The following is a 20462-nucleotide window of genomic DNA, read 5'->3' as shown; positions in this document are numbered from 1 at the left end:
GTGCTACTTGTGACTTATTTTTTATTTATGATTTCTCTTACGTCCTAGAGGATGCTGGGGACTCCGTAAGGACCATGGGGAATAGACGGGCTCCGCAGGAGACATGGGCACTATAAAGAAACTTTAGAATGGGTGTGCACTGGCTCCTCCCTCTATGCCCCTCCTCCAGACCTCAGTTAGATCCTGTGCCCAGAGGAGACTGGGTGCTTTCAGGGGAGCTCTCCTGAGTTTCTCTGTAAAAAAGAATTTTGTTAGGTTTTTTATTTTCAGGGAGTCCTGCTGGCAACAGGCTCCCTGCGTCGTGGGACTGAGGAGAGAGAAGCAGACCTACTTCAGTAATAGGCTCTGCTTCTTAGGCTACTGGACACCATTAGCTCCAGAGGGATCGGAACGCAGATCTCACCCTAGCCGTTCGTCCCAGAGCTGCGCCGCCGTCCTCCTTGCAGAGCCGGAAGATAGAAGCCGGGTGAGTATACGAAGAAAGAAGACTTCACAGGCGGCAGAAGACTTCGGATCTTCACTGAGGTAACGCGCAGCGGTGACGCTGCGCGCCATTGCACACACAAACACACACACACAATACAGGCACGGATGGGTGCAGGGCGCGGGGGGGGGGGCGCCCTGGGTAGCAATGATCCTCTTGGCTGGCATAAATAATTGTATATTAAGCTGTGGCATTATTATATACAATCCCCCGCCAGGTTTTTTGTATTTTGAGCGGGACCAAAGCCCGCCGCTGAGGGGGCGGAGCTTGATCCCAGAGCACTAACCAGCTCCATTTTCTCCACAGCACGCTGCTGAGAAGCTGGCTCCCCAGGCTCTCCCCTGCTGAACACGGTGATAGAGGGCTTTAAAGGAGGGGGGGGGGCACATAATTTTGGCGCAGTGAGTATATAAAGCGCTATATATATCTGGAAATTGTGTTTCCAGGGTCATTGGCGCTGGGTGTGTGCTGGCATACTCTCTCTCTGTCTCTCCAAAGGGCCTTGTTGGGGACCTGTCTCCAGATTAGAGATTTCCCTTAGTGTGTGGGGTGTCGGTACGTGTGTGTCGGCATGTCTGAAGCGGAAGGCTCTTCTAGGGAGGAGGTGGAGCAAATGAGTGTGGTGTCTCCGTCGGCAACGCCGACACCTGATTGGGGGACATGTGGAATGTTTTAAATGCAAATGTGAATTTATTACACAAAAGGTTGGACAAAGCGGAGTCCAGGGAAAGTACCTGCCTTTCACTATGTTACAGGGCCCTTCTGGGTCTCAGAAGCGCCCACTATCCCAAGTAGTAGACACTGATACCGACACAGATTTTGAATCCAGTGTCGACTACGATGATGCAAGGTTGCAGCCAAAATTGGCGAAAAGTATTCTTTATATGATTATTGCAATAAAAGATGTGTTGCATATCACAGATGACCCCTCTGTACCTGACACGAGGGTCCACATGCTTAAAGAAAAGAAACCTGAGGTTACTTTCCCCCCTTCACATGAGCTAAATGAGTTGTTTGAAAGGGCTTGGGAAACTCCAGACAAGAAACTGCAGATTCCCAAAAGGATTCTTATGGCGTATCCTTTCCCGGCTAAGGACAGGATACGGTGGTAATCCTCCCCCAGGGTGGACAAAGCGTTGACGCGCTTATCCAAAAAGGTGGCGCTGCCGTCTCAAGATACCGCAACCCTCAAGGATCCTACTGATTGCAGGCAGGAGACTACCTTGAAGTCGATATACACACATACTGGTACATTACTCAGACCAGCGATAGCGTCGGCTTGGGTTTGTAGCGCTGTAGCAGTGTGGACAGATACCTTGTCTGCTGACATTGATACACTGGATAAGGATACCATTTTATTGACCTTGGGTCATATTAAGGATGCTGTCCTATATATGACAGATGCTCAGAGAGACGTTGGCCTACTGGGTTCCAGAGCCAACGCCATGGCGATTTCTGCTAGGCGAGCCCTGTGGACCCGCCAATGGACAGGTGATGCCGACTCAAAGAGGCATATGGAGGTTTTGCTTTACAAGGGTGAGGACTTATTTGGGGAAGGTCTCACGGACCTGGTTTCCACAGCTACTGCAGGTAAATCCACTTTTTTACTTTATGTTTCCTCACAGCCAAAGAAAACGCCACATTATCAGATGCAGTCCTTTCGGTCGCATAAATCCAAAAGAGTACGGGGATCTTCCTTTCTCGCCAGAGGTACGGGCAGAGGGAAAAAGCTGCCAACTACAGCTAATTCCCAGGAGCAGAAGTTCTCCCCGGCTTCTACAAAATCCACCGCATGACGCTGGGGCTCCGCTGAGGGAGTCCGCCCCAGTGGGGGCACGTCTTCGACCTTTCAGCCACGTCTGGGTTCAATCACAGGTGGATCCTTGGGCAATAGACATTGTTTCCCAGGGTTAAAAGCTGGAATTCGAAGAGGTGCCTCCTCACCGGTTTTTCAAATCGGCCCTACCAGCTGCTTCTCCAGAGAGGGAGGTAGTTTTAAATGCAATTCAAAAACTGTGTCTTCAACAAGTGGTGGTCAAAGTTCCCCTGCTTTAACAGGGGACGGGGTACTACTCAACCCTGTTTGTGGTCCCGAAAGCGGACGGTTCGGTCAGACCCATTCTGAATTTAAAATCCTTAAACCTATACTTGAAAAGGTTCAAATTCAAGCTGGGGAATCGCTCAGAGCGGTCATCGCCAGCCTGGAGGGGGGGGATTATATGGTGTCCCTGGACATAAAAGATGCATACCTTCATGTCCCCATATATCCTCCTCATCAGGCGTTCCTGAGATTTGCTGTACAGGATTGTCATTACCAATTTCAGACGTTGCCATTTGGGCTTTCCACGGCCCCGAGGATTTTCACCAAGGTAATGGCGGAAATGATGGTGCTCCTGCGCAAGCAGGGTGTCACAATTATCCCGTACTTGGACGATCTCCTCATAAAAGCGAGATCGAGAGAACAGTTGCTGAACAGCGTATCACTCTCCCTGAGGGTGTTGCAGCAGCACGGCTGGATTCTCAATCTACCAAAGACACAGTTGGTTCCAACGACCCGATTGCCTTTCTTAGGCATGATTCTGGACACGGAACAAAAAAGGGTTTTTCTCCCGTTGGAAAAGGCCAAGGAACTCCAGAACTTGGTCAGGGACCTGTTAAAGCCAAAAAGGGTGTCGGTCCATCAATGCACTCGAGTTCTGGGAAAGATGGTGGCGTCTTACGAGGCCATTCCCTATGGCAGGTTCCATGCGAGGACCTTTCAGTGGGACCTTCTGGACAAGTGGTCCGGGTCACATCTACATATTCATCAGATGATCAGCCTGTCCCCCAGGGCCAGGGTATCTCTCTTGTGGTGGCTGCAGAGTGCTCACCTTCTAGAGGGTCGCAAGTTCGGCATTCAAGACTGGGTTCTGGTGACCACGGACGCAAGCCTCCGAGGATGGGGAGCAGTCACAAAGGGAAGAAACTTCCAGTGACTGTGGTCAAGCCAGGAGGCTTGTCTACACATCAACGTACTGGAATTGAGGGCCATATTCAACGGCCTGCGTCAAGCGGAGAATGTTCTTCGCGACCTTCCGGTTCTGATTCAGTCAGACAACGTCACAGCAGTGGCTCATGTAAACCGCCAAGGCGGAACAAAGAGCAGAGTGGCAATGGCAGAAGCCACCAGAATTGGTGGAAAATCATGTAAGCGCTCTGACAGCAGTTTTCATTCCAGAGTGGACAACTGGGAAGCAGACTTCCTCAGCAGACACGATCTCCATCCAGGAGAGTGGGGACTTCATCAAGAAGTCTTTACAGAGATTGCAAGTCAATGGGGACTGCCTCAAATAGACATGATGGCGTCACGCCTCAACAAGAAGCTTCCGAGGTATTGTGCCAGGTCAAGGGACCCTCAGGCGGTAGCTGTGGACGCCCTGGTGACACCGTGGGTGTTTCAGTCGGTCTATGTGTTCCCTCCTCTTCCTCTCATCTCAAAAATATTGAGAATCATCAGACGAAAAGGAGTACGGACAATTCTCATTGTTCCAGATTGGCCTCGAAGGGCCTGGTATCCGGATCTGCAGGAAATGCTCACAGAAGATCCGTGGCCTCTTTCTCTCAGAGAGGACCTGTTGCAACAGGGGCCCTGTCTGTTCCAAGACTTACCGCGGCTGCGTTTGACGGCATGGCGGTTGAACGCCGGATCCTAGCTGGAAAGGGCATTCCGAATGATGTCATTCCTACTCTGATAAAGGCTAGGAAGGAGGTGATAGCGAAACATTATCACCGTATCTGGAGGAAGTATGTGTCTTGGTGTGAGACCAAGAATGCTCCTCCGTAAGAATTCCATCTGGGCCGTTTTCACCGCTTCCTACAGACTGGAGTGAATTTGGGCCTAAAATTAGGCTCCATTAAGGTACAGATTTCGGCCCTGTCCATTTTCTTTCAGATGGAATTGGCTTCTCTCCCAGAAGTCCAGACTTTTGTGAAGGGAGTGCTGCATATCCAGCCTCCTTTTGTGCCCCCAGTGGCACCATGGGACCTTAATGTGGTGTTACAGTTCCTTAAGTCTCACTGGTTTGAGCCTCTTCAAACCGTGGAATTAAAGTATCTCACTTGGAAAGTGGTTATGTTGTTGGCCTTGGCATCTGCAAGGCGAGTGTCTGAGTTGGCGGCTTTGTCTCACAAAAGCCCCTATCTGATTTTCCATGAGGATAGAGCTGAGTTGCGGACTCGTCCTCAATTTTTGCCTAAGGTGGTTTCCTCTTTTCATATGAACCAACCTATTGTGGTGCCTGTGGCTACAAGGGACCTGGTGGATTCCGAGTCCCTTGATGTGGTCAGGGCTTTGAAAATTTATGTAGCCAGAACGGCTAGGGTTAGGAAAACAGAGGCTCTGTTTGTCCTGTATGCAGCCAACAAGGTTGGCGCTCCTGCTTCTAAGCAGACTATTGCTCGCTGGATCTGTAACACGGTTCAGCAGGCTCATTCTATGGCTGGATTGACGTTACCTAATTCGGTAAAGGCCCATTCCACTAGGAAGGTGGGCTCTTCTTGGGCGGCTGCCCGAGGCGTCTCGGCATTACAGCTTTGCCGAGCGGCGACTTGGTCGGGTTCAAACACTTTTGCTAAATTCTACAAGTTTGATACCCTGGCTGATGAGGACCTCATGTTTGCTCAATCGGTTGTGCAGAGTCATCCGCACTCTCCCGCCCGTTTTGGAGCTTTGGTATAATCCCCATGGTCCTTACGGAGTCCCCAGCATCCTCTAGGACGTAAGAGAGAATAAGATTTTAAACTTACCGGTAATCTTTTTCTCCTAGTCCGTAGAGGATGCTGGGCGCCCGTCCCAGTGCGGACAACATTCTGCAAGACTTGTATATAGTTATTGCTTGCTTAAGGGTTATGTTACAGGTTTGTTCAGTCTTTGACTGATGCTGTTCTGTTTCATACTGTTGACTGGTTCGTATATTCCAGGTATACGGTGTGGATGGTGTGGGCTGGTGTGAATCTTGCCCTTGGATTAACAAAATCTTTCCTCGTACTGTCCGTCTCCTCTGGGCACAGTTTCTCTAACTGAGGTCTGGAGGAGGGGCATAGAGGGAGGAGCCAGTGCACACCCATTCTAAAGTTTCTTTATAGTGCCCATGTCTCCTGCGGAGCCCGTCTATTCCCCATGGTCCTTACGGAGTCCCCAGCATCCTCTACGGACTAGGAGAAAAAGATTTACCGGTAGGCTTAAAATCTTATTTTTATATTCTTGATACCTATACTTTTTGACTCCTAGCGCTGTCTTATTCTATTGAGTGATACATAGTTGCATGTTCCAGTTGGGGAGGGGTACTTGTCTCCTCAGATTTGCAGTACAGTCTTTCCAGTTTCAGTGTGTTGCACTCTATCCTTTGGCCATTTTACAGTGCTGAGATTGTGCACGTTCTGAGATCCAGATGGTGACAGTGATTCCTTTCTTGGATGTTTTACTGATTAATAGTTGCTTCCTTGCCTTTGCTGCAAGTGCATGTTTGGGAAACTACACAGATTTTAGAATTTTATGTTTGGGTTATAAAATACAAGAAGTCCTTCCTCACTCTTTACCAGTGGATGGTCTTCCTGGGACTGCTGTTTGCCACACACTAGCAGAGCAGAGTATGCTTTTCCCCTGTGAAGTACCTATTTGCTTGTGGACTGGTATGTGCTAACTTTTAATTGAAAGTCCTAGTCAAGATGGGCTCTACTTTATATGTGGTGTAATTTGCATGGTTTAACTTGATGGTGTTCCAGGTCATGAATGGAGATTTAATTACAGATGTGTTCTCATGCACCTATTCTTTTTGTATAGCCTGTTGCGATTCTTGTGTTGTGTACTTTTTCCTCATGTTTTGCTACTTTTTCCCCATTGGGCTACTTTATTTTCACTTTTGCATCTTGGCTCACTTGTAGTGTATTAGATATTTAGGATTAGTGTTTAGTCGCAAAGTCTGTGGTGTACTAAATCTAGTTATTTGGCGCGGTTTGAGAATAAGTTTATGTGTATATACCTGTATATGGTTTCCAGCGGTGTGCCAGTCGCTTCTCTGGTCAGTGGCTGAGGGATGACAACCTCAACATGCAGCTCCTTTCACCATTTGGAAATGGACTTTGAAGATTATGGCTGTCTGCCTACATGGTTGGGAAGTTGTCACCTTTCAGTGCTGTTTCCAGAGTCTTTGGACCTCAAAATACATATGCAGGAACTTAGGATAGCAGGGCACTCAGAGCACACCTGTTCTTGCAAAGATGGACCATAGAGACCCAGTCAGACATTGCCATTGCGGTGGCATGACTCATCCATTAGTGTGGCTCCAGGATTGCATTGGCCATGAGACACGCCAGCAGTATCATGTGATGGGCAGAGCAAAACATTCCAGCCATCACGACGTTGTCCATACCAGTGGTGTAAAACTGGAGCAGTTTTTCTCAGCAGGCAGGCCCTTAACGGGGATATGGTTTCTTCACCCGGAAGTCTTTCAGCAGGTTGTGGGCAGGTGGGGTCAGCCAGCAAGTCGGTTGAACAATAAAGAGTGTTTTTGATACTGATGAAAATGCTTCCATAAGTGGTGTAAAGGTAAAATGTGTGGGTATTCAGGGGATGTGAGTGGTATGCAGACATTCTCAGCATCTGATGGTAAGACCAGACTTCTTGTCAATGACCTTTTCATCAATAGAATTGACCTCTGGCTGGCTTTAAATGCTGCTGAAGCTATGATCTTTAGAGTTTCTGGAAAGCATGATTTAAACCATTCAGACCACACTCAAGGCCAAGAAGCCAGTTTTTATTAAAATCAGGAATTATCACAGGTTATGACAGGAAATGGTTTACAACAGTTGTTCCCAAATGCGGTCTTCAAGAGCACAAGCAGGGATTTCCCTAAAACCTGTACTGTTGGGGTGCCTAGAGGACAATGTTTGGGAACAACTGGTTTACAACCTTCTCTTTTCCCTTGTCCAATTTAATACTCTTCTTTTAGGACAGTCTGGATAGGGGCTTGAGACTTTCTGGTACTGACAGCCTTGGTGCATGGCATGGGGCCTCAGCTGAGCAAGTGTGTTTGGCTAGGACCATGACTTAATGAATAGGGTAATTTAGTTTTAGTTTAATGCAGTGGTTCTCAAACTCTGTCCTCAGGACCCCACACAGTGCACGTTTTCCATGTCACCAAGCTGATCTACAGGTGACCTGATAAACATGAACTGTGTGGGGTCCTGAGTACCGAGTTTGAGAACCACTGGTTTAATGCAAACTTGAAAACGCATGGTACAAATGTTTTCAGTCTACATTTATTTAATTTGATCATGTCCTGTGCGCCTGAACATGTTTGGTATTATTCGTATACAACATACAGATTAAAACACTTTTAGATATGAATTCACCACACCAAAAACGTGTAACCATATCTGAAAGGTGCTTATAGTCGCTGGTTTACAGAGAGTGCTGTTCCAGCTCCTTTAGCAGCAAATTAGGGACTAAGCCTGATGTCTCCCTGATTTTTGGCAAGCTCCACAGAGGCTACAAATCCAAATCCCTGGCACAAACTAGTGTATCCATGACCAGTCCAACTATTTCCCAGTGTGGCTTTAGTATGGTGGGTGCTAACAAGTACTGACTCACAGGCTTGGCACCCATTTGTCGGAGGGGCTGTCATTAAGCAGCCCTCATAACTTGTTAGCTGCAGTCTCACTGCAGTGTTTGGCATCGGGAAGTCTCTGTGTTCATGTTGTTGCACAGTGGATGACCCCTTTACCAAACAAAAGCATGTAATGGGACTGGCATCTTAAGCTTGCCTACAAATTGTACCAGTTACAGTAATTTTAGGTAGATTCATGCTCTGGATAGACCAGCGCAATATGGCCATCTGCCACTGAAGGGTGCCACACATAGTTCTGTGTCAGCAGGAAGCGAGATCAATCGCAAGCCATAATAGTTAATATAAGGTATCTGAACTATTTTACTTGGAGATATAATTATGTATCATTATTTCACTAGTTTTCTTCTTCTGTTATAGGCTGTTTTATACAGTGACAAAGGACAGCGCCTGGAAAGTGTTTTCCTTAAAACTAGCGAGGTGAGTTCCTATTCAATGGACAACATTAAGGAGCATTCCTAATTAAACATAAATTTAATTAAGCTTCTATTTTCCCTTAGCATAGTCCAGGAAATTGCATGCTAAAGCTCTTGTTCCAGGTCGCCTCCGTTTCTCTGGAACTAGCCTGGTCTTGCCTGACTACATCTGCCAGGTGGCAAAAAATATTCGCAAGCACTGCCTAGTGCCCGTGGTAGTGTGTCTTGCGATTCAGTGGTATTTGATTAGTTCACTTGAAGAGATTGTACAATTGTCATGTGGAATAGTCATTGTTCTGTATAGGGGGCCAGTGGACTATTTTAATGTTTAATAGCTTTTATGGTTCTTTTATTTGTTGTGCCTAATTACACATTGTGATCATTTTGCAAATGCAATTTTATGGCAATATTCTGAGCTGTATGCATGCTTGTCTATGCAACACCCCAAACATGCTTTGTGCGCAAGACACAGCATACACACCACTTGTCCGAAACCAGTCTGACTCTGAATCACCAGTCAATTCACAAGGATACTTATTCACTAATGTTAATGCTAGACTATTTTAGTGGCCCACTGTGCCCTGTGATTTTTGTGTGCGTCTGTAGTTCTGATGCATTGTGGGAGCCTAAGTGGTGTATGGGCTCGCTGATCAGTGTTGTAAGCGCTGTATTTGGTTCAGGTATGCACATGCTGGTCTTTACCTATTAGGAGAGAATACCAGTGATACGCTCTCTGGTGTGAGATTAGTGTGATTTTGGAGCTGTTTGCTTGGCAGCCGTATGGGAGGACGGGTCTTGACTACTGAAGTCTATGGTTAGTCTGTTTGCCTAGTGTTATTATGAATACTTTAGTCTTTTCTTCTGAAAGACTTGTGGTGTTATTTGTCAGTGATGTAGTGGGATGTTGCAGTATTTGTTCAGGTAGGAACAGTTTGGTTTGTGCACTTGGTCTTGCTACACTATATTTAGCAGTGTTTTCTGTGTGGTGAACGCAGTTCCATACCCCTTTATTATGCTGGGCGGCAATATGAGGTAGCCTATTATAAAAGGTAAGCAGCAGCCTATCACCCTCCCACTTGGCATTCCACCTACTGTTTGGTCGAGTCTGGGTATGAAGTGAGTGCAGTACTTGGCTTCAGTGAAGGTGGGCTGGGGTCAAGGTGAAGGGGACGCCTGGGAACCTCCTTCCGACGTGGATAGTTCCATGGAGTGAGCTGTTGCTAGCGTCCTCTGTAAGCCAGGGCAGGCTGTGTGCTGGGCAATGTGGACCACCCAGCAAAAGCAAAAAAAACAACAACAACTTTTATGGTTTGTATCTGAAATTTACATTTTGTGTTTTAATGGGGACCCAGTTCCTTAGTACAGCCAGTAGGGGTCCCAAGAGTGGTTCCAGCATCAGTTTTTATGGTGCAGTGAATGTCCGATTTACTTCATATCTACTGTGGACTACTTTTTTCTTTTAAATCCAGAACAGTGGTATGCTGACACAGTGAATCCCAGATTACGGGAAAAAAAATGTGGGACAATGCAGCCTTTAAACTGCAATGCCTACTAGGTGGGGAGTGGAGCATTATCACTCTGCCCCCTCCCAGATCCTTTGGAGATGCTCCATGCAGCAATTTATTCACAGGAACCATATTAAATTACACCATCCAGTCTGAAAATTGAGGCTTTGTAATATTTCGGAGAGGGGATGTGAGAGGGAAGACCAACGCAGAGGCACAGTCCTAGACATTACGGCTCTTCATTGCTTCTTACGACCCCATTGTGCAGTCATTATCAAGGGATGAGAAAAATGAGATGTTAGTGCATGTTTAAGTTGCATATCTATGTAACTCATATCCCTCTTCCTGAGTATGTCATTGTATCACTTTATGCTAATACTTTAGCTAAGAATGTGTATGAGAAACAAGCCTTCTTTACATATTTAATTCTGCGTCACATTAGAGATTCACTGCATCAAGTGTTTACCAGATTATGGACTACACATAACAATGATACTTATTGCCAGTGGCATATTTCGTTGACTATCACTGTGATACTAATTAATAAACTGCCAGAATATAACATAAGTTACCTGTCCAACAATATTCCCCTCCTCATTGGCGTTCTCAGCTGCGCTGTTTGTGTAACACAACCAGTAATGGGCTAATGTGCTTCAGCCTGGCAGGGACGTAGCAAATCCAGGAAGGCTGTAGATGCCAGCAGTAGTACAGTAACAAACGAGATAACCCCTTTGGGAAGAGCCAAAGGAGTTACAGTATGACTCGTTCTTGAATGGAGCCCTATATACTCTAATTACTCCAAAGCAAAGAGATCTGATCTTGCCCGTCTGATGAAGCTAATGATAGGGAACTGCTGATTACACTCTGGTAGTAACTGGTCTACTTACAGCACATTTTTAACCTTGCAGGTGAGTCCTGGGGATGATCTGGAAAGTGACCGCTTCCTAATCACTGTGGAGACAGAAGGAAAAGGCAGCTCTGCCTCTCAGAGCTCCACTGAGGATAAGAATGTGCCCAATATTAACAGAAATGGACTGAAACCTGTTGGCCTGCGACCGCCGTCTGGTTTAAAGAGGAAATTTAGTGTGAGAACAATTCAAATGTGTCTTATGTAATGCAAAGGAAATCTACCATATGATAATTCAGCATTTACACCTGTTGCAGAGCATGGTGGCTTCTGTCGCGCAGGAATGAATGCCTGTGTGATGATGCTGGAACTATATTCTCTTTATGCAGATAACTTTGTATGTATATATTTTAAAACCCTTTTAAACACATTGTGCGGACCTCTATTGGTAATAACGTTGCTGGTTTTGACATTGGTTCTCAAGATGAAAGATGGGCTTGTATGCCGATTACAATGGCATCCTCCACCACCTGTGCTGGACAGTCTCTGCCAGCCATTGGGGCAGATGTACTAAGCCTGGAGAAGGGATAAAGAAGTGATAAGTGCAAGGTGATAACGCACCAGCCAGTCAGCTCCTAACTGTTATTTTTCAAATCCGAACTGATTGGCTTTTGCATTATCACCTTGTACTTATCACTTCTTTATCCCTTCTCCAGGTTAATACATCTACCCCTTTGTCTGTTTAGGCACATTTTATTATTCATTACATGAATTGAAGATCCCCGAGAGTAAAATGTATTTTAAAACCAAATGCTTAGCGATTTTGCTGGAATTAATAGGAAATGTTCACATATGACTACACCCTGGACCTTTCCCTTTCCCTAGCTATTATGTCAGATTATGCTCTGTTTTCAGCTGAATAAGAAAGCTCTGTGTATTTGTTTGGTCTGTCAGGTGATTGTGTACGTGCGCACATGAGGGATATGTTTAGCACCAGACAGATTTAGTTGAAGTTCAGTTACTGTTTTAGTCAGTTACATTCTTTTACCGGTGTTGCTTCAGGTACAGCTCTATCATTACCATATTAGGTGGAGACGAGGATCATAAACAAAGTACTAAGAAGTGCCCATGAAGCTCTCCAAATAAAATGGCTTTTCTATTTTAGTGTTCTAACCGTTACATACTTTCTAAAGAATTATTTTGCAACAAACTATTTTAGACAAACAAGGGGTTGCCGTTTCATATGTCTATTAAGAACAATATGTATATTATTTCAGGGTTTTCAAGGTCCTCGTGAAATTTCAAAGAAGCCATCTGTAGTGGTGGAGGAACCTATGACTACGTCGTCTTCTCAGCTATCACAGGGATGCTCTTCTTTGCCTGCCCGGCTGTACACTACATCTCCTCTGTTTGCCGCATCGTGCAGGGATCGGTCAGACTCTACTCAGTCACCTGACTTCTGTCCTGACAGAATTGTCACCTGGCGGAATCCTGATGTTAATGGAGATAACTTGTCCTGTAACTTTTCAGTCACTCCAAAGCAAACAGTAGAAATAGAACATGTTGCTGACGTAACCGTAGAAGGAGGCAAGATTAAACAAAACATACGAAGCGCAGCACAGATTTTGGCTCTTTTAAAATCCAAGCCAAATGAAATGGGATTGTGTACCAACTTTGCTGAGCCATGTTCTAAAGAACCACTGGTTAGATGTAACAGTGAGGTGCTGCAGGATGTATGTACAAGTAGTGCCATTGTATTAGAGAGGGAAAAGCATTGGCGACACCCTCATGCACTTTCTCCTGTAAAACCTGTGACTATCAAGAGTCGGTGGGATATATACCTAGATCAGTCCCAAGCCGACAGCACTGTTAATAGCGACAACAATGACTTATCTGTTCTGTCTAGTAGCCCAGACAAGAGGCCCAATGCTGGACCTGTTATATGCATACAAGATAATGGGGCAAAACATGATGAAATAAAAGAAGAAGACATGTTTAATTCAAAAGCTGATAACCTCTCAATTAAAGATGACAAAGCTGCTGTTTTAGCAGATGTCTTAAAAACAGACAAACTGCTTTTAAATACTGACCAACAATCTTATGATGTTTCCTGTAAGCATGGCCTTAGTCATAGACAATCCCCTATACCAGAAACCGTTACTACTTCTCCTAATACAGTGAAAGTTGATACTGAGAATTTCAGTTTAGATAATGATAAATGCGATGACCTGTTCTCAGAGGTCACATTTAATCTGATGGATAGTTTTGATTTTACGGAACTAGATGATGAAAGTACAAAATTGGATCAACCTCCTTCCCAAAATGTATCAGCTATGGCAAAAGAGGACTTAATTGAGGACAATATCTTACAAAAGAAAGAGCCAGATACATGCGCTATTCATGTGTTGGAGGAAGAGAAATCTAATGATAGTAGATATTGTACTGCTCCTGCGGTATCTGGGATTTCATGCAAACTGGAAAGTGACTGTTTTATACTTCCCAATATTCACAGCATGGCAACAAGTGGTCATTGCAACAGCGAGCCAAAGGGAATGAGTGAGAACAATAAAAAACAGACATTGGAAAACTCTTTGCCATTAATTAATAACAGAGCTATAGAGAAGGAAGGTCATATTTCCAGCAGTCAGTCAGCTTTGTGTTCAGCTGATCCTTCAAAGCAGGAAGCTACACAAATTAGTCATGATTTCAGCTTTGGATACTGTAAGAGCAAATCCCCACCTCCGTTACCAGTTACCAACATACAGCATTCAGCTAAAGAGATCTGGTGTAATGACATGATTACGGACTCACCTGAACAGTCACATATGGGAATAAACCTTTCCCTCTTGAGAAGTCTGAGTAACCCTACCTGCGCTATAGAGAGTCTAAGCGTTCTAAAGATGAACTCCCCATCCACAGAGAAGAAAAGAGACACTGATGCAGAAACATGCCTGGAGAGGGGAGCAGATGAAGGTCAGAATTCTGGGTTATTAATGAAACAGAAATAAAAGGAAAATAAAGTGATAAATCTGACGTTTGTTCTCAAGCTGTCACTACACAAGTGTTGATCATTTAGAAGATGCTTAGGGGCATATTTATGAAGTATCGGTTTCTAAACCTGCTAATTGTAGTTTCTTGTTTGTGGCAATACAAAAGTAATACTCACAGGGATGTATCAAAGTACACATTTAGGGATAGGGGATTCGATAGGAGCTTGTCCCTACAATGTGTTAGAAGTGTAGCAATCGTATTATGGGCACTTCACCTCTACATGGGTACTCTGCAGTGGTACAGCCCATGCACTCAGTGGACCATGCATGTGCTGTGTCCATTGCCGGGAAAAGTGCTGGACGATCTTCAGATGGCGTTAGCCGCTGGGACCAAACTGAATATTTAGTTTTTCGAAGCTTGGTAAACCTGACTGCTTAGCAGCCCCCATAGAAACCAATGGGGGCTACAGCTACTGTCGGAAATGAAAGGGACCGTAGCAGATATGGAGATATATGCTGTTGTCCCTGTTTCTTACATTTAAATGATACTGATCATTGGTGTCAGACTTACAATTGACCAATGCATTTAGCTTTTTTGCATGTAGTTTAAACAGATTAAAAAAACAAGTGTTTTCAAATATTGAAGTAAAGCAGAATGTACTGCAAACCTTAAGCTCTTCACAGGCCAAGTCACAAGGAGATGCAGCTGCCAGAAGATTACCAAGGAACACATTTCTTTTCTACAGAGCCTATCTTACCACCAGGGCTTCATACCGATGACATGCCGCCATCATGCAGTCCCCTGCCTGGCTCTCCACAGCTGGTAACTACTATAGGACATGCCTTGAAATTCTAGAATACATCTAAATACAATTTGCAATATTTATTTATCATGAAATACTGTCTGGTAGCCCAAGAGTCTGTTACTGATTTTGTTCACCATAGCTCAGTGTGTGCACAAATCCTCACTTGGGAGCTCTACGTTTTTTTGTAGCTATGGTTCTAAAAAATGAAGCTGCTCGGTAAAGATATGGGCAGAGCAAATATTAGTAACAACCATTACAATGTTTGTCATTGTAGCACTACAGATTTGTAGCACTACAGATATTAATAGATGATGACACAAATGCTAAGTATTCGTGGTAAGCTGTCAGGTTGGAGTTTGTCATTATCTATACACTTCAAGAAAGTAAAAGGGGTTTAATTCTGCACTAGATTGGTGCATTGATTATGAGGTCATGTGGTAACGTGCATGAACAAAACAGTTGTACCAGTGTTGGTAGTACCAAAAAAGTACCAACTACTACCAAATCCTTAAAAGATTATGGGGAGATGTACTGAAAACAAATCCTTAAAAGATTATGGGGAGATGTACTGAGTCATTGGAGAGGATTCAGTTTTTAGCCCCCGCGGCTGTCCCTCCTGCGCACCTGACAGAGCTATTCAGTTGGTGCTCATGTCTGATACGACCAGCTGGCGGAATTTCAGCTCGCATGCCCCAGGGGTGGCGAGCTGAAATGTGAAAAAAAGTGACATGTTTTGGCACCCAAACAGCACTTTTTGTAATCGAGCCCAGTAGTTTAGTCGGGTTTAGCTGCTTTATGCGGCTAAACCCTACACTAATTTGCATCAGTTGAATATCGCCCCAATGATCTCCCATCACTAGATGGGAGATCGTGTGGCGATAACAATTGAATTCCCTCCTTAGAGAGTGATAATTTGTAAAGAGATACCAGCCAATCAGCTCCTAATTGCCATGTTACAGGCTGTGTTTGGAAAATGACGGGAGCTGATTGGTTGGTGGTTTATCTCTCTCTACTTTATCAATGCAATGCTTAGTACATTGGCCCATATGTGTTGTTGGTGCTCCCAAGAGTCCATGTGATAAAGTATTTATTAAAAATCAATTCACTGAAAGGATTTCAAATTACTTTGGTTGTGAAATGTGTTCTGCATAATTATATATCTTGTTTATATGTATGCTGTAACCTGAGCATGTTTCTTTCTTTTGTGTTATTTGACAGTGCCCTTGTAGCACGTGGTTTTATATAATTATATTATTTTATGGATACAAATATTGTTTGCAGTACACCTTAACCTATTAGTCATAATACCGGATTAATTTGCTGGTGTTGTATACTGGGGACTCGGTTGCATAATACCGTACTCATTCGCTGGTGTTGTGTACTGTGTACGCAGTCACATACTAGGGAATTTGTTCGCAGATATTGTACTCTGTCTGGCTGTATCGTACTAATGCGCTCTGTTGTTGCATTACTGAAAATGTCTAACACAAAGGACGGGAAATCCGAGGATGCTCTTGCATAATGCAGCGCATGCGCCAAGGCTTTGTCTGAGGGGGAAGTTTTGTCTGATGGTCTGTGTACTATATGACACTCCTTCAGTGATCGCGGTGAGCGGAAAAAATTGTGGGTCCCAGGGACCCATTATGTAAAAAAATTGGGGTCCTATTCTACAATTTCTGGGTCCCATCACAAATTATGGTGGATGAGGGCAGGCAGCAGTTGGGAATCCCGACAGCCGGCATACCGACAGATTTTCTCCCTCGTGGGGGTCCACTACTCCCCTGGAGGGAGAATAAATAGCGTGCTGCGCGCCACCATGCCCGCAGCGTGGCGAGCGCAGCGAGCCCGCAAGGGGCTCATTTGCACTCGCCACGCTGTCGGTATCCCGGCGGTCGGGCACCCGGCGCCGGTATGCTGGTCGCCGGGAGCCTGGCCGCTGGCATACCATAATACACCCCCTGAATCTATTCCAACCTCTTGTGTCTCTCCAGCCCCCTACCTTTACAGCCTCCTGCCCCTTGTGTCAAAGTAGCATCTGGGTCCTTTTCACAAAGTGAAAATAGAAACAACGCTTGTGTCAATCCAGTCTCCTGTCATTTCACACCTCCCTCCCCTGTGTCCCTCTGCCATCCCCCTCACTCTGTGCCTCTCTGCGCTCCCCCCCTCTGTGCCTCTCTGCGCTCCCCCCCTCTGTGCCTCTCTGCGCTCCCCCCCTCTGTGCCTCTCTGCGCTCCCCTCCTCTGTGCCTCTCTGCGCTGCCCCCTCTCTGCGCTCCCCCCCTCTGTGCCTCTCTGCGCTCCCCCCCTCTGTGCCTCTCTGCGCTCCCCCCTCTGTGCCTCTCTGCGTTCCCCCCCTCTGTGCCTCTCTGCGTTCGTGCCTCTCTGCATTCCCCATCTCTGCGTTCCCCCCCTCTGTGCCTCTCTGCGTCCCCCCCCCTCTGTGCCTCTCTGCGCTCCCCCCTCTCTGCCTCTCCGCGTGCGTCCCCGTGCCCCCCCCCCCCCCCGCAGCTTATGGGGCATGCTGGCCAGGATGCAGGGTGTGAGGGGTGACAGCCCGGGGATCCGGTGTCCGGGGCAGGCGGCTGCGGACACTGTGTGCGGGGAGCAGCCCAGTGTCTGCACCTCCCCTAAGCACGCAGAGTGGCCAGACGGCAGCTATTGGCAGCGTGTACAGGACGCACAGGGCGGAGCGCAGTCGCTGGTTCTCCAGCAGCAGCTCCTCCATGCGCTGCCGATCCCTGCACCCCTCCGTGCCTCTTTGCATTCCCCCGTCGGCACACACACCACTTACCCCAGCCCTTCAGCTCTGAATCCAGCTGCGGGAACACTAGGGAAGTGAACACGGCAGCCGCGGGAACACTCAGGACCCACCCCACTGCCGCGGGATTGGCTGCGGACGGATCGCGTCCTGGGGACCTGCCTGTTTTCAAAATGTGAGTCCTAAGTCCTCAAAAGTGAGTAAAATACGCGCCATAGCGCGTTTTTGCGATCACTGCTCCTTATGCCCCATATGGGACCTCCTGTGCCATTACAGTCACATCTTGTCCCTATGGTAAATCCACCTTAGGTGGATAACTTGTCTACCCAGTTGCAGCAATTGAATCAAGCTTTGGTTAGACATAAGACTGCCCCAAGCCACTCTCGTGTCACAGGGTTATCTTCCTCTTCACAATCCACTAATCTCTCAGAAGATTCTTCTGAAGAGGATGGGGAGCGCACTGTCCCATCAGACACTGACACAGCTGCTTCTGACGAGGATTCTACAACTCAGGTTGATGTCCCTGACCTAGTGTTTGCTATTAAGCGGATCCTGCAAATATCAGATGATCATGAGGATTCCACTACGGTGTCTAAAAAACCTGATAATTTTAAACATCAGAATGTAACTAAAACATTATTACCGCATTCTGGTCATTTAGTGGACATATGACAAGAACCCTGGATTACTCCAGGGAAGAAATTCTCCCTGTCTAAACGGATGGTAGCTCGCTATCCTCTCCCTACAGAGTTGTGTAACAAATGGGAAAATTCACCGCTGGTGGATTCCCATGTCACCCGTCTGGTGGTGTCATCTACTCTGCCTGTCACCAGTGTCACATCACTGAAGGAACCGACAGATAAGCATGTGGAGGGATGCCTGAAGTCTATTTACTTCCTTACAGGTGCTGTACATAGACCCACTGTAGCAGCCTCCTGGGCAGAAAAAGGAATTGAAGCATGGGTTCAGGCATTAGAGGACGAGTTGCCCCAGGATATATCTGACAATGCCAGACAGTACCTGTCTCATATTTCCACCACTGCCTATTGCATTCAGGAGGCATCCTCTGAGGCGGGTGTGTTGGCAGCCAAGGCGTTGTCTATGTCCATCCTGGCTCTTCGTATTCTGTGGTTGAGGTAATGTTTGGTGGACCTGGACTCCAAAAAGACCTTGGAGGTTCTCCCGTTTAAGGGAGACATCTTATTTGGGGAAGACCTCAATAAAATTGTGGCTGATTTAGTGGCTTCTAAGACTGCCTTTCTCCCTAATACTACTCCTTCTGCACAGAAGGCAAAATGTACCACTTTTCGCTCCTTTCGACCTCAAGGGAAAGCAAAGGGTCAGACTTACCCGAGACAAACTCGTGCTTCCAAAACCACAAAGCTCAAGGCAAAACAATCCTGGGCAGCCCATCAGCCTGCTTCTAAAAACGACAAGCCTGCTGCATGACTTCTGCGATTCACCCAGGTCTGGTAAAAGACCATTTCAGACGCATGGGTGCGAGAAGTTGTCTCTCTCGGGTACGCAGTCTCTTTCAAGAGACGTCCCCCTCGCCAGTTTTGAACCACTGTTATCTCTTTGGATCTGTTTAAAAGCGCAAGCTCTTCAATTGGTTCTGCGTTACCTCCTGGATACAGGAGTGGTGGTGCCGGTACCTCAGTCCCAGAGATGTAGAGGATACTACTCGACCCTGTTTCTAGTACCGAAACCCAATGGGTCCTTCCGGCCTATACTCAACCTCAAATCACTGAACAAGTTTGTGAGAGTGTCCAAGTTCCATATGGAAACACTGCGCTCAATTGTACTGGCCATGGAACCCGGAGACTATATGGTATCCCTGGATATACAGGATGCTTACCTGCATATACCTCTTGTAGTGTTCACTCTAGGCTGTTTTAGCAGGGCGCCGCGCCCTTCCCGATTTTTTTTTTTTAAGGGCAAAACCTGCCCTGCCCTTTCTGCGGCGCCCTGCTAAAACAGCCGCCCACTTTCTGCCCTCCCAACAGTGACGGCGCCGGCCGCCCACGGCCCCGTCTGTGGACTGAACCGCCCACTTGCATTACGTGCAAGTGGCCACGCCCCCTATTTGCATGACCACACCCCCTTTTGGTGCACGCGGCTAAGCCGCGCACGCGCTAGTGCCCCTCACGGACCCGTGCCCTGCCCATCCCCTAGAGTGAACACTACTCTTGCCATATCGCATCAGCAATATCTGCAGTTTGCTATTGGCAACCTTCACTATCAGTTCCAGGCTCTGCCGTTTGGACTGGCCATGGCTACTCGGATCTTCACCAAGTTTATGGCCATGATGACGGCTCTTCTCCATCGGCAGGGAGTCAGGATCCTGCCGTTTCTGGACGACTTGCTGATTCTGGCAAACTCCCACGATGTCCTCCTCAGTCATCTGCAACTGACGGTAAACTTCCTCCAAGCCCACGGGTGGCTCATAAACTTGAAGAAGTCCTCGCTGGTCCCAGCTCAAATCATGGTGCAAAACCACACCGTTTTGACTGTCCAACCCCTAATGGTTTTAACTGTCAAGACTGTGTCAATCAAGCGCACTAAATATAACTTCTTAAATGGGTACCAATTTTAAATTGGTGCACCTGGATGATTTGCTGGACACACACAGCTAACGGCTGTTTCTGTCTCCAGAGAAGGTCCTGAAGGTTCAGGACAGGATCGATACTTCCTTTCTCGCCCAATAGTGTTGATACACTCTGCGATGCAAGAGCTAGGCCTGATGGTGTCGGCGTTCGACATGGTAGAGTACGCTTAATTTCATTCCCACCCTCTGTAGAGATTAATCCTTGCCAAGTGGGATGGCCTGCCTCATCGATCAGGTCTCACATGGTCTCCTTGACTCCGGAAGTTCGTCTGTCGCTGGCCTTGTGGCTGCAGGACCAGCAGTTGAGCAGGGGCCGTCCCTTCTGGATCCCCAACTGAGTTCTATTGGCTACGGACGCCAATCTGAGGGGTTGGATAGCGGTATT

At 46.6% G+C, this 20462-nt stretch overlaps 1 protein-coding gene across 6 annotated transcripts in view; it reads left to right on the top strand.

The window, feature by feature from the left end:
- The window catches only part of ZGRF1 (zinc finger GRF-type containing 1), a 363865-nt gene that overhangs the window by 118297 nt on the left and 225106 nt on the right, over window positions 1–20462 (top strand). For all 6 annotated transcript variants that reach the window (XM_063920146.1, XM_063920145.1, XM_063920142.1 and 3 more), the window contains exons 4-7: window positions 8509–8568; window positions 10978–11154; window positions 12194–13889; window positions 14581–14729. In XM_063920146.1, the coding sequence (XP_063776216.1) occupies window positions 8509–8568; window positions 10978–11154; window positions 12194–13889; window positions 14581–14729 (2082 nt within the window). The remainder of the gene's footprint in view (window positions 1–8508; window positions 8569–10977; window positions 11155–12193; window positions 13890–14580; window positions 14730–20462) is intronic.

Source organism: Pseudophryne corroboree, chromosome 1 (genome assembly GCF_028390025.1).
Source record: "Pseudophryne corroboree isolate aPseCor3 chromosome 1, aPseCor3.hap2, whole genome shotgun sequence".
Lineage (NCBI taxonomy): Eukaryota > Metazoa > Chordata > Amphibia > Anura > Myobatrachidae > Pseudophryne > Pseudophryne corroboree.
The sequence above is the reverse complement of the archived record's forward strand: the minus strand, read 5'-3'. Positions and strand labels throughout refer to the sequence as shown.